Source organism: Mus pahari, chromosome 2 (genome assembly GCF_900095145.1).
Source record: "Mus pahari chromosome 2, PAHARI_EIJ_v1.1, whole genome shotgun sequence".
Lineage (NCBI taxonomy): Eukaryota > Metazoa > Chordata > Mammalia > Rodentia > Muridae > Mus > Mus pahari.
Window position 1 is genome coordinate 161,968,472 of NC_034591.1, and position 14,588 is coordinate 161,983,059.

The 14,588-nt window shown below is 42.3% G+C and overlaps 1 protein-coding gene across 3 annotated transcripts in view; it reads left to right on the forward strand.

The window, feature by feature from the left end:
- The window catches only part of Ccdc91 (coiled-coil domain containing 91), a 165,199-nt gene that overhangs the window by 92,335 nt on the left and 58,276 nt on the right, over positions 1–14,588 (forward strand). For all 3 annotated transcript variants that reach the window (XM_029535495.1, XM_021190587.1, XM_029535494.1), the window contains 2 exons: positions 319–396; positions 12,890–12,997. In XM_029535495.1, coding sequence (XP_029391355.1) covers positions 319–396; positions 12,890–12,997 — 186 coding nt within the window. The remainder of the gene's footprint in view (positions 1–318; positions 397–12,889; positions 12,998–14,588) is intronic.

Genomic DNA, 14,588 nt, shown 5'->3' on the forward strand with positions numbered 1-14,588 from the left:
AGAAAGTCTCAGTATTCAGTCCTGACTTGTGTGCCATTCACTGTGTAGACCTGACTGGCTTCAAATTCTCAGAGATCTGCCTCACAAATGCCTCCGTGTCTGTGTGCTTGACCATGCTATAGATAGACTATATAAAAAAAACTATCAAAAAAAAAAAAAAAAAAAAAAAGCCAACAAACCCATTTCTTCTTGATGTCACCTATAGACCTAGTGTTCAGTGTGCTGCCAGGATATAAAAGGAATAGTTAGCAGTTTATTGCTATTTTGGAACAAACCTAAAGGAAAAAATGTAGATTGAATTTCTTTCTTCTCTTTCAGGAAAAACATAAACAAGAATTGGAAGACATGAGGAAGGCTGGACACGAGGCGCTGAGCATTATAGTGGATGAGTACAAGGTAGGCTCCGGAGGTTTTGCTCTCTGTGCAAACCCTAGGGAGAGGGAAAGCTTGACTCTTGGGCATGTGGGACCATGCAAGCGTCCCAGGTCTTGCAGGTCTCTTTGTGTGCCTGTTAGCCCTCATCACTGCCACAGACAGTGGTTCAGCACATCCTCTGGGAGGAAGGTCCATTGTGGCTCAGGGCTTTGGTCTTTTGACTCCTTGCTTTGGACTGGAGATAAAGCTTAATATCAGATGGAGTATGTACAGCAGAGATGGCCACCCTACAGTAGCCCAGGAGCTGAGGACATGTCCCCAGGGACCTACTTCCTCCAACTGGGTCCTGCCTCCAAGTTGCTACTTCTCCCCCAAATACCAAATGCCACCATAATCAGTCATTTCTCAAAAGTCATATGACACCAAGATTTTACCATACAAGCCTTTGTGGGACAGTTAAGATCCAAACCACACACTTTATTTTAGTGAATAATCCCCTGAGTGGAGGAAGTGGTCGTTGATTACAGAGTTATGCTAACTATTGTATTTGTGAGACTATGAAAATATTTGAGACTATCAGCTGGTGAAGCCTAATGAGAAATATTGTATAATTAATTACCATATTTATCTTCACCTGTGATGTGCTTTTTACCTTTTTATAGGAAAAATTATTTAATCACCTTTATTTTTAAAATTAACTAAATAAATTTGTATATATTTAAGTAGTAACAGATTATAATCATGTCACATTAGTGATATATAGTAAAGTTAGTATGGAATTTACTAAAAGATAATCAGATTTCCTAAAACTGGACTTATAGATTTTTGTAAAGTTGAGAATTGAACCCAGGTCCTCTGAAGAATGACTAGTGCTCTTAACTACTGAGCCATCTCTCCAGCCTCACAGTATTCCCTTTTCAACAAACATGTTGGTATCTTTCTAAACACTGGTAATGAGATTTAAATCATGTGCATTTCTGTAATATTCTTTGCAAATGGCATTTTTGAAGGAGCCTGGCTGAGAGCTACTCACTATATCTGCTTGTCTGCTGTTGCCATGGTTTAACATTCAAAGAGGATTTAAAAGTTCCAGTGTGCTCTGTTGTGATTTACTGAAAAGACTTGGGAATTAATCAAGTGACCTACAGGGTGATAATTGAATTTGTCATATCCTAGATAATGAGTTTGTATTCGGACAGCCTAAACCCATCCCCATGAACTGTTCGTTGGCTTGTTCCATGTGCCTCTCCTCACTGACTCCTCATTAAGGTCCTTGTGCAGCTCACAGAGTTGAATCCACTGAGGAGAAACAGCTCAGATACACTGGTGACCCTCGGGTGCTCTAGAGTCTGTGTTACGTGCCACATTTATGCTCCTTCAAGGGTCAGACTGAAATGTTAGAGATCCCTGTGGTTCTTATGACAGTGTGCTCTGTCCCTCAGAGATGGTCTCACCAGTATCCTTTAATGCTCCCTTGTGTTTCTTCCCACTTTACTTTAAGGTTACCTTTTAGCCCTTCTTTCCCCATTGAGTCTGGCTGGTTTTGCCAGCTAGTCTTGGGGTTAGGCCTGCTGGTCTGTGGTCAGCCTAAGGCCTGCTCTCATCTGTGGTCAGCCCATCAACCTTCCATAGTTAAAGAAAACTTGCACTTTGTCTCCCAGCAGCCATCAGATGCTAACTACTTCTCAGCTAATGGGATTACATGTCCACATCTCCTGTGTGCTGGGATTTTCTCTGGCCAGCACTTAAGCAGGTCTTGAGCATGCTGACACAATCTCTGTGAGTTCATGTCGCTTCTGCACTGTTGTGTGTGTATATAACTGTTTCCTTGGTGTCATTCACTGCCTCTGGCTCTTTGCAACCCCCTCTCCACAAAGATCCATAAGGTGGTTTGAGGGGTGTGATATGGATTCTAGGTTAGCATAGTCATTGTTCTACGCTTGTTGACTAGGTTTTCTAGAGGGCAGGGATGTCCCTGTGCAAGCATGCTGCTGCTCAGGTGAGACGTTACCAGTAGTTTCAACCCAATACCCAATAAGCCTTGTTAAGACATGAACTATTTATTATTTAAGACGAAAAAGTTCTGACCTACTCGGCGTCATTACCGGATTAATTCGATGAAAGGAATTTAGTTCTTGTGGGCCTAAGAATATGTTCAAGCCAAGGCCATACTTCAGTAACTGTAATATTTAAAGACCCCTTTATGATCTCCAGCAGCTCATAGGGGAAGAGGTAGGCCATCTCAAAGCCCTGGGATCAGGGCCTGGGTGGTAGCTGAGTTGGTCAGCATACCAGCTCCCATGCCACTGGAACCAGCTTTCTGCTGGCCATGTGAGGGGTGGGGCCAGCTCTCCAGCACCCATGTTACTGCTGGCCCATGACATTAAGGAGCACAGGCGGCTCAGTGCAGTCCTCAGACATCAACATGGCTTTAGGGCTTCAGTACAGACCATGGACATCTGCATAGTCTTTGATGGTAATACGGGCCATGGACACCAACAAAGACTCTCTCTGCCTGCAGTTGGACCTCATAAACAGACATGGACCTCAGCATCAGCTCATCCTGGAAGTCACCATGGCCTCAGGTGGTAGCACAAGCCTGTCACATCAGGCTGTTCCTTACACTTCTGCCTCTCTTCATAAGGCACAAACCACTCTACTACTATCCCATCTCTCTACCACATACTCTCTTGCTTCTGCTAAGCCTGCCACTGAGGAATGTTTTATAGTAGCCAAAACCTGCTGGTAGACCAGATGGCCCAGAAGCAGAGGTCTTAGAATCTGGCATGTGTACATTAACCCTGCTGTTGATTCCTGTGACCTTGGGATAGCTTCTCTGATTATCTGTTAGTGTTTTCATGAGTGTGTACAGAGTAAAAATGCATCCTGGTCACAGGCTACTGTTTGCATACTGAAGGAACCTATTGCATAGGTAAGACGCCTTAGGAGATGGTGGCTCATGTGTTTAGCTGTCAGTTTCCTAGCATAGCACATGGCTGTCCTTTCATTATTTTATGACTGGTGACTGTCCTTTATGTCTCAACATAGGATAGTATAGACTTTTATTGCAAACTTCTCAGAAGCACTCACTTGAGAGCAGGAGATGATAGACCATCCTAGCCTTTTATGTTTCTGGGCTCCTGTTTGAAGACCAACCTTTTTTTATTCTCAGAAATTCAGTACTTAACCAGGGAACCATGAGAAAGACTCAGGAAGATCTGTTATAGAACAGAAGAAAATAAAACAGAAATACCAATGTACTTCATATTCATACTCTCCTGTAATGCTACTGAGTATGGTACATTTATTTTCCTTTTAGGTCCTGATTTTGAAAGTCCTTTTTCTTAGAATTTAGTACAGTGAGGTAAATGTAAATCCTGCAAGGCCTTTCCTAGACTCTGGTACCTGACATTGCTGAACACAATCAACAGAAAAGCTTTTTTTTTTACCTGCTTATTTGATGATCTTGGAACCCTGTCGTCTGATCCAGTCATCTGCCCAGGGTCACCAGTTGAGAAGCACCGATCCCCCTGGTACATAAGTAGCCATATCACCATTGTGGCTTTTGTTTTAAGGTAATCTGAGCAATTTTGTGGGGATCAGAACACTTAATTCTGGTTCTCAGATCTTACAGGACATGATGAATACCTTGTGTTGCTGTTGAAGACACACATGGCATGGTAGGTATTGTCCTGGGACTCTAGACCAGTAGGTGCAGCTAGGGCCTGTGTCTTTATTTAGAGCCCTGGACGTTTTTCTACTTCCTGAAAGGACTTGTGAGCCATAGCCATTCTGCTCCATTTTCTCATCTGTCAGTATGTTCAGCTTCAGCTCACTGTTTCTCTCTCTCTCTCTCTCTCTCTCTCTCTCTCTCTCTCTCTCTCTGTCATTTTTATCCCATTAATGACTAAGTTGTATGGATATGCATTCATCCACTCGTATGAATATGTGTGCATATGAATGTGTGGTTTCTCACTGAAATCCCATATAAGACAGAAGAGGTAAACTCAGAGAAAGGGAGTAAGTATAGGGGGGACTTTCCTTTGTTCTTGAGTTAAGGGGACAAATAAGAAAAACTTGAGTTTTAATTGTAGCTCAGCAAGCAGGATTTGACTTATGTCATAATGGTTTATAACAAACATCAGCCTTGTGTTTCTGGAGTGGGATAAGTGAGGAGGATCAGTATAGCGGGAATACCAAGGAAAGTTACACATAGAAAGGTGTGCCATATTTACTGACAGAGAGGGAACTGTGTGTTGTCTTGACTTCTCTAGAGAGAACACTCACTTCCTGTTGCTCTTTGCAAAGTTGCTCTCCTTATGCCTCAGTCCAGCTAGTACAGTGCCCATCAACACTTGAGGTAAAGTAATTTTCACTACTAAGCCCACTTCAAAAACGTTTTTTCTTTTTGCCCTAAAAAGCTCTGGGGGGAAATTTTCCAAGGGAAGTACTTAGTTGACTCAGTATGTTGAAATCCAGCTTCTAGCTTGCTCTAATAGTAAGAGGGAGTTCTCAAGAAACTTAAGAGAAACATGTTGCTTTTATTTTATCTCACTTGGAGCTCAGTTCATTAAAAATTCCATCTTGACACAAGTCAGATCTGAACATATTTTTCTGCTTAAATTTTTGTTTTGCTACTGTATGGAGGATATTCTTTTTCAGTGGCAGCTCCACCCTTTCCCACTATCTTCATTTTTGTTTTTTAACTTAAACCTAGCATAGTGTTTACTGAAAAATCAATCATTAATAAAAGGTTTTTCTTTCCCTGTTCTTATATATGGACTTAGAATTTTATTCTGTAGTGGCATTTATAAATTATTTTCTTGTCTAGCTCAACTTGTTTAATTTTGGAATTAAACTGTACTCTTTTGCTATTGTTTAAATTACAGATTTAGGGGACAATAGGATCTCTGGTTTTATCTCACTCAAACAAATTTAATATTTATTTTTTCATTAAAAAGTTTAGGCATTCTGCAGATTACATGGACAGAGCTGTTAACCTTGAGCATTTCCTGGTTCATGAGTTAAAATACTGAGTAGAGTTTGATTTTGTTCTTCACAGGTGGTGCCTAACAAGTTGTAACTGTGAAGGTGTGTCATGAGTTTTGGCACATTGTGGGTAGCTGTACAATTTTTTTTTATCTGTGTGTGTGTGTGTGTGTGTGTGTGTGTGTGTGTGTGTAATGAAAAATACCTGCTTGGCCACACACCAAGAGAGAATTTTCATGTTTCCAATAGTGGGTACCTTTTCCTTCCCTAGTTCATTGTTGACATACACTTGGCCAAGCAGCATATATTTAAGAAACTCATTTTTTTGGCTGGGTGTGAGAGCACTCAGGAGGCTGAGGAAGGAGTTGCAGGGTTCCAGGCCAAACTTAATTGCCTAGTGAATTAACAGCCAACTTGAACTACTTATTAAAATCCAGTATCAGAATAAATGTTTAAACCAGCCAGCCAACCAACCAACCAACTGATCAACCAAACAACTGATTAACAAACCAGCCTGTCAAACAACTGGCCAGCCAATCAGCTTGCCAGTCAGTCATTCAACCAACCAAACAAACAAACAACCAAACAAACAGCCAAGTTAGCCAACAAGCCAAATAAGTAGCCGAACAGCCAAGCAACCAGCCAGTCTCCCCTTACCCTATGGCATCTATACACTTAGAGATCTCTTCCCCACAAGCACATATGGCATACTTTATTCCCACAGTCTCCTTCTGAGCATAACCCCACATGCCATCTCTAATTCTCTGCATATCCAAGAAACCGAGGTCCCCTCATTACCGAGTGAATGCACTTGTAAACACTGGACTGTTGGATGAGAAAACAATGCATGAGCAGATTCTTTTTCTTACAATGAGAACTTTCTGGTGCTCCCCCAATCCCTGTATTATTCAGGTGCTGAGCCAGAGGCACTGAAGTGTAAGGACTGGCGTTTCTGCTTCTTACAATGGAAAAGTGGTGTGAGGTTGCCTCATATAGCTTTTCTAGAATAATCTCAACTCAATCTTGGTGTCTCAGTTTCCTACAATAACTAAACTGTGTTTTGTGGGAGCATTGGCCTTTTGCTATTTTTTTTTAAAGTTTGAATATGCTTTAAATTCCTGTTTGTAAAGATTGCATTGAATTTTACTAAATTGGTGTCAGTTACATGCCAGCCTATAAGCTCATATGACTGCTGCATCCATTTTCCAGAGCCTTCACTGGCCTGTGCTTTATTGCAGCTCTTGAGATGACTGTGCCATTTAGTAAGGGAGAGCATATTGCGTTTAGGAGGCTTTTTCCCAGGGTGTACAGTTTCTTCATATTATATAAAGTTCTTTCCCAACTAGAGAAACAACTTTGTTTTCTCGTTGTTGAGTATTTTCCATTGATTAGATGTTTCTGGGTCTTCGTCCAAAGATGGGAAAAGTACATTTTAAGATACTTTTATTTGAATCTCACCATTCTGTTAGCCCAAAGGTATGAAATAAATTTACAGCTTTCAGTTATTTGATTGAGCGTAGACTCTCATAAATTCCATGTTTTATCATGTGATCAGATTTTTCCTGGACACTAAAGTTGTTTGCTGTTGCCAGTGAAGTTTGGCCCAGTAGCCTGCTGCTAGATATGAGTGACTGGATAGGACTCAGCCCTTGGCCTGTTCTCCCTCGTCCCTCCCACCCAGCTCAATCTCACTGGAAGACTGAGGAAGGTTGAGTACTCGAGAATGGCTCTTCTGTGCCTCTGAGTTTACAGGACTGAGCCAGAACTCTACATGCCAGGCTATTCTTGTGGTTTTTCTAGCCAGGCCAAAACCGAAAGGCACTGGAACATTGGAAGCAATCTAGTCTTATTATTATAGGTCAGGGCTTTGCCTGTGTTGTTGGTGAGTGGCAGCCTGGTAATGGAGCAGGAGGGAGATTTCTAGATGAAGACACAGATCTCTTCACCACCCTTCCCCTACTCCCCTTCTTCCCTACTCTCCTTCCCTTCCCTCTCGTCCCTTCATTGAAGCAGACCTCCAGGAAAAACTTCCAGTACAGTAAAGTTGAGATGAGCCAGGTTTACTTGCTGTGTCTTCCCTGAGTGCGTAGCACCTGCCTTCCCCCACACTGAGCATTCACTGTACAAACTGTAGAGTTCTGTGATCAGTGCTATTCAGGGTTAAGCATTTGATAAGTGTCCATCTTATTTTGCCAGATAGGACAAATGGCCAACTTCCGGTTATTACCCTGAAACTTCTGTTAGTAACTGGGAAGGATAGTGAGTTCACAGCTAATATTCCCTGTCTCCTTATTCATCACATGGGTAAGGCCTAGCATGTTCTAATGGAGTACATAGCTGGAAATTCGAGCTTACCCAACAGTGCCCATCTCAGCCAATACTTTAAGAGGAACATCTATCAAAACACATTTTCTGGGGACCCTGATTAGTGTCATGTGTCAGCCATGCAGTCCTTGAGCCTCCAGGAGTACCGGTCTGTGGACTCAACTGAGAAAGTGCCTGGGACACAGGAATTGGCCTGGGCAAAGAATGGACATGTTTATAATACAGAGCTATTGTTCACTTGTCAATAATGTTCCATTTGGTGTGGAACAGATGGCACTGGTATCACTAGCAGAGAATACACTGACGAGAGTTTACCATTCTTACCTCAACTGAACTCCACCTGCAGATAGGGGGTATGGTACATACATCGCTGTAAGGGCACCATCTACAAGAATGCATTTTTCTTTGAAATTTCTTGCTTGTTTGACAGATGTAAGAGAGAAATGGTTCAATTTGTTCTTTATTGTGTAACAGACCCTGAGGACAGACAGCAGAGATAAAATGATTCGTGAAACCCTTTAACTGTCTGTCTTGGTTCTCAGTGGTGTGTAACCCACTATTGAGATCAGAGAGGCCAAGTTGGATTTTAATCCTTACATTCAGGCCCGCTTTCTGTGTACACACAGTGTGTAAGAACATAGAGTTTTTCTATACAATTATATGTTATTAAAGGCTTTGCCTTACTAAAATTATTTGGCCTTTTTTTTGGGGGGTGCATGCTAGCAAACATGAATAATTGGAAAATATTTAACTATCTTTTTAGAGGTAGAAACTTCAAATCTCCGTCTCTTATTTATGAAGAGTTGTAAGGTTCTCTGTCTCAGTGAGAAGGGATTTCAGTGGAAGAGTAACCCATGACTCCACCCTACTTTCAGTAGCAGAACACAAGGTTTCATGTTTTTATGGGATATCCATGTGGCCCTCCCCAATTTAGAAAGTTGTTGGTGAAGAACAGTTTGGGTTGATGTCAAGTCTGCCAGGCTACCTCACACTATTCAGTAGTGAAATTCTTCTGTGCTCGTTACTGACAGTCCATGTGGCCTACTCCTAACTCCTGGGGAAGCTTGAGTTCTGGGCCTAGTTGCTCTTGACTTCAGAGAGTCCACATCAGCAGGTTTTCAAGGATTTCAGGTCTTGCCCTTACTGCAGTGACTTGGGTCATCTGCTGTCGCCTCATAATTCTGCTCCCCACATCCAGGCAGGCGTGTGTCTTTGGTGCTGCTCTGATGAGATGATTTGAGAACAGCCTCTCAGCACTCAGTGCTGGTAAGGTTCAAATTGAAGAACCTTTTCTACGTTCCCAAGAGACCTGTACTTCATGACTTGATCCCACCAAGTTGGAAAAAGTAATGATTTTTACAACTACTAAAAGTAATGCTGGCACCACTTGGTTCAGAGAGTCTATTTCACGTATATACAGTGAGGAACCTAAACCATGAATCTATCAGGAAGATGTTAGAGCAATCCCATTGTGTAATTTCATTAATAGGAAGGCAAAACTGCCACCATTATGAAAGAGAGCATCATCACCAAGGGGAGAGTCTGCTGTCTTCCCAGTTACCCCGGCAACATAGGGAAACAGAAGCATAAGGGATACACAAACACACACACACACACACACACACACACACACACACATACACATACACACACATACACACACATACACACACACACCACACACACACACACACACACACACACACACAATTAGCCAGATCCTTCCTGTCCTGATCTAGGGCTTGCTTGTGCTTGGGAAGTTTAGACCTGTCGATTCTAGTCCTGCAGATGACCCCCCAAATGCCACCAAACTTCCTGCTCTAGTGATCATGTATCTCATTTAATCCTCTGAGGACTTAGGAGGAGGAGGGAGGAGGAGGCTGTTTCAGACAGAAGTAGCTCTTGCTATCCTTTCTTTGTTCTTTCAACTGAAACCATAGTTGTGATTCAAGTCACAAGGAACAAGATTGTGGCATCAGAAGGAGGCCAGCCCACATGGCAGCTTTTCCAAAGGTTGAGGTATCTGGAAGGCAGACATGCATAGCCTCTGCACTGTGCTTAATTTTAGAAACTTCTTAATTTTAATGTGTTGTCCATGGCACAAAAGAAATTTTCACTGGGAGACTTCTGTGGTGTTTGAGGTAACGGCTCTTATGTTACTAGAGTCCTGTCACGACAAGGCCAGCAGGAACCATTCCCTCTGTCCTGACGGTTTTCTTTGGCCTTCACAGCCTCCAAAGCACTTTATAACATGGCTAGACTGTATTGGGTTTCCGCTAAGATCCACGCCCATCAGCTAACATTTCTCTCTTTGGATTGTGGATTAATGCTGCACTGGTTCTCAGTCTAGAGAAAAGCCTGTCCAGGCAGGCTCTCACACACACACACACACACACACACACCCAACATGGTAACAGACATCTCTAGCAGCCTCTGTGTGACCTTGCTGGCACTCGTCTTTTAAAACAGAAAAAGAAAAACAAAAAAATGGAAAAACCGGAGAAACTTTGATGTCTCAATTGAGTTGTTAGGAAACTTAGACAATAGGGTTTTGTCTTTTTTTTTTTTTTTTTTTGTGACAGAATCAAATCTGTGTTAGTTCTCCTCAGATATGTAGTGGGCACTCCTGAGATGGGGCTGTTACCTTCTATTCAGAGGTTGAGCATAGGGTCTGGATGGCCTCTGCCTGACTCAGGAACCAGGATGAATTAACTGGCCAGCCTTTGTTCCATGCAGCTATCTGTAGAGGTGATTGCAGAAGACAAGTTACAGAATGTCAATATTAATATGCCTTTTTTGACATAAAGTCCACGAGCATTTCACATAGGAAGACAACTATTGTTTTATATAGTAACACAGGAAGCCAGGAACACAAGTGGCTACTGTGAGAGTGTCTTCCCGTGTCCACAACGGATAAAACCCAGATGTGGGAATGGCTTTGGGGAGTTTCCTGGTTAGCTGGACAGAGGCACTAAGAGCCCCACTGCTCAGTAACCTGAGACAGTCGGGAAGGGATTGCTGTGGCTCTTGCTTACACTGCCCCAACTCCACTTTCCGAATTCTCCTCTGTTCTGGCTTCCTCATTCCAGCTGCTGTGCTGAGCCTTACGGGCAGGCTAGACACCCACACTACATATCAGGATGATTGTCTTTCTGCACTCTGTGAGACAGAAAGTGTCCTGTGGATAGGAGTGTATGTGGCTGGGAGGCTGGTCTGTCTCCTGTGGCTTTCCTTCCGGTTCCCAAGCAGCTCCTTCTCAAAAGCCACTTTCAAAGAAGAGGGATAGCATGACTCAGTAGATGGCAGGCAGCAGGTCAGATAGTGGCTCCACTATGAGAAGAGGCTGTTTTATTTATTGTCTTCCTGAAAACATAGCTGACCAGAAATTAGAATTAGCCATTTGAATTTGGGGTAGTTTTGGACCACGGCAAGTAGGGAATTGAGAACACCTCTTTCCACTGAACAGTTCTGTCAAGTTCCAGAAGAGAATGGCAGTTTTGCCAGGTGTGGGGATACACACTTGACCTCCGAGGACTTGGGAGGAGGGGGCAAGAGAAGAAACTAATATAGTGAGTTTGAGGCCAACCTTGGCTATCTGACACCCCTTCTCAAAACAAGAAGATATTCCTTACAAACGACCTGCCATTTCAAGAAAAGTATCTATATCATCTTTTAATTAATTTTTTTTATGCCAAACATGGTGACACACCTTTAATCCCAGAATTTGAAAGGCAAAGGCAGGCAGATTTCTGTGAGTTCACCTCCAGCTGGTCTGCATAGTCAGTTCCAGGCTAAGCAAGGCTACATATATAGTGAGATCCTGTCTCAAACAAAACAGAACAGAACAAAACACTGAAAATTATTTTTTAAAAAAAAATCTAATAAATAATAATTTTGAGAGAAAATTAGAGATTTACAGCATCTAGTACCAGCTCAGAGGCATAATTTTGGCTTCTCTGTCTACCATTTCTTCTACTGCTTTAGGTTGTCAACCTGGACTGAAGCAGCTTCAGGGGACACTCACACTGAGGGAGCCCTGTGTCCTCTCTTTTCCTGCTTGGACCTGAAATGGAGCTGGGACAGCAGCCTCACAGCTCCCATTGCAAAAACAAAAAACAAAAACAAAAAAAAAAACAAAAACCATTTTTTTTTCCTGAGCATCTGAGACTTATCCAGAGGTTTAAAAAGTATTTTTAGTTTGTTAAAAAAAAAAATGCATGCCTATTTATTTAGGATTTTGATGCATGTTGTTTCCAACTGAATAAGTCTATTTTCAAAACAAAGATTAAGAGATTTGGCTCACTTTTTTACTGGTGACTATGCCAAAGGTCTGTTTCCCATAAGATGTGTCCGCCTTCAGTCGCTGTTCTGACTGTGAGCAGTTTATTATAGCCTAGGTCTAACAACAGAGCATGTGCTAAAGAGCCCTTATGCACGTTTAGGATGTTAGAGTCTATAAATAGCACACAAGGCACTATGGAAACATGTTAGACTCACACAGAGCTTAGAAGGGAAAAGAAGAGTTGGCATGTAAACATGTCCAGGAAGGGGCCGTTGGCCCCACCACTTGCCGACTTGACTTTCTTATGTCCTTCCCTGGCCTCCCGTGTCCTCATTATACAGTTCTATCTCACAAGTCCTGCTGTATGGTGGGCTCGCACATAACCAGCCTCCACCCTTTCATGTTGAGGGCATGAGCATCCTGGGGGGGCAGGCTCCAGTGAGATCGCTCAGAGCCTCCATCTGCTTCCACTTGCCTTGTGGTCTCGAAGATCATGCTTGGCCCATGGGTACTGCAGTGTGCCCAGAGGATGTGGAGTTTTGTCAGCCAGTGAAATATGTCTGGCTTTTCTTCCTCCCCTTACCAACCTCCCCCCCACCCCCAACTTTGATTTGCTCCTCATCCTGTGTGGTCTCTACTTCTGAATTGCTATTTAACAAAACTATTTACTCTCTTTATCATTGTCCACGGCTTGACTTTTTTAAGGAGAAGGTGTGTAGAATCCGAGCCAAAAAAGTGTAGTATTAGCAGCAATAAAACCTAAAGATAGATGCTTAATGTCCCGTGTCAGTGCACCCTGCTGTCCTGTGTGTGGGTTCTGGAGTGCAGATTGCCCTACTTGATATGCAGAGCTGTCAAAGGCTCTCATGCCAGCAGTTAGCTCCAGGTTGTCTGATCCAAGCTTTTTTTTCCCCCCAGGCACTTCTGCAGTCTTCAGTGAAGCAGCAGCTAGATGCCATCGAGAAGCAGTATGTGTCTGCAATCGAGAAGCAAGCTCACCGGTGTGAGGAGCTCCTGCATGCTCAGGTACTGACTGTGTGCCCTCCACACACCAGCCTCCCCCTGCCTCCCCCTGCGCACTTCAGGCTTCTTCTCTATCAGCTGCCAGCCGTCCATGCTCCTTGATGTATCTCGGGAACAAGTACCCTTGAATAAATGTAGTTAGAGAACTTTATGATAGACTACGACAAACAGGGCCAAAGGCCTACACTATGTGGGTTTCCCCTTAATCCATGATCACTCTCATTTCCATTTCTGGATTATATTAAGGTAGACAAAGTCACAGAAGCAGAGAAATAGCTGGTATTCAGCATGTAAGATTAATTTTTCACAGATACATAACAAACAAAATATATGCTAACAGGGAAACAACATGTTAATTTTGGAGTTTTTAATAATTCTCTTAAGTAATGGTTTCTTTGTGAACATTTTAATGTTTTTAAAAGCTAAAACACTGAGCTACTTTACATAAATTAAGCTGTTAATTGAAGAGCTTTTATGGGTATACCGAAGTCAGTAATATTTGTAAGATATTTCTTTGTGATGCTTTATGACAAAACTTGGAAAATGGAAGCAGCTTTTTAATAGGTTAGGAAGAAAATTAACTATAATTGAGAAATCAAAATTAAGTATAAAATTTGGTGGAGGTTTATAGATAGGCTAGAGTCAAGTAGAGATCTGTTCTGTTAAAGATTTCTCTCTTTCTACCCCCCCCCCTCTGTGTGTGTGTGTGTGTGTGTGTGTGTGTGTGTGTGTGTGTGTTTGAGCAGGGGAGGAGAGAGAGAGAACATAATGTTTGTCTCCATCTTTTTTGTGAGACAGGACCTTTTACTGAACCTGGCTGACCTGACTGGCCAGCGAGCCTCCTGCCTCTGTCCTCCAGTGCTACAAGTTTGTAACTACCTGTAATTTCAGCTCCAAGGAATCTTCTTCTGCAAGCACCTGTGTGTAAGAGTGCACACATACACACACAATAGAAGGAGAAGAAAAGTGAAAGAAACCCTGTGCACAGGATCATCTTGGGTAGCAGCTAGTCTCTGGCCTCTCACTGCTTTATGATAGTCAGCTCTGCTTGCTAAAGGCAAAACCACATGGTGTTGGTTGCGTTTCTGTATAGCATAGTCAGAACTCTCAAGTTGAGAGAATTATGAATGTTAAGGTAAGGCTGTGGGTACAGAAACATTCCACCAGCCATAGGTTGGAGCATACAGGGAGTTATCTGACAGGGAGGTAGGTTGCATCATGAGATACCTACCAGTGGTCACCTGTGTTCATATTTGTCTCAATCTCTCTGGTAAACAGCTTTCATATAATTCATTCTCAAAACTTTCTCTTATGTTTGCTTTCAAATGATTTCCATTTGGGAGGTATGTAAGTATTTAATGTAAATTAGTTTAAAATTATTTATATATATATGTTATCTGAAATAGATCAATCTCCTTTTTTATAATTTTTTTTTAATTCTTTACTTTGCATCCTGTTCGCTACCCCCTTTTCTTTTTTTTTTTTTTTTTAAGCTTTATTTATTCATTATATGTAATTACACACATAGCTGTCTTCAGACACTCCAGAAGAGGGTGTCAGGTCTTGTTACAGATGGTTATGAGCCACCATGTGG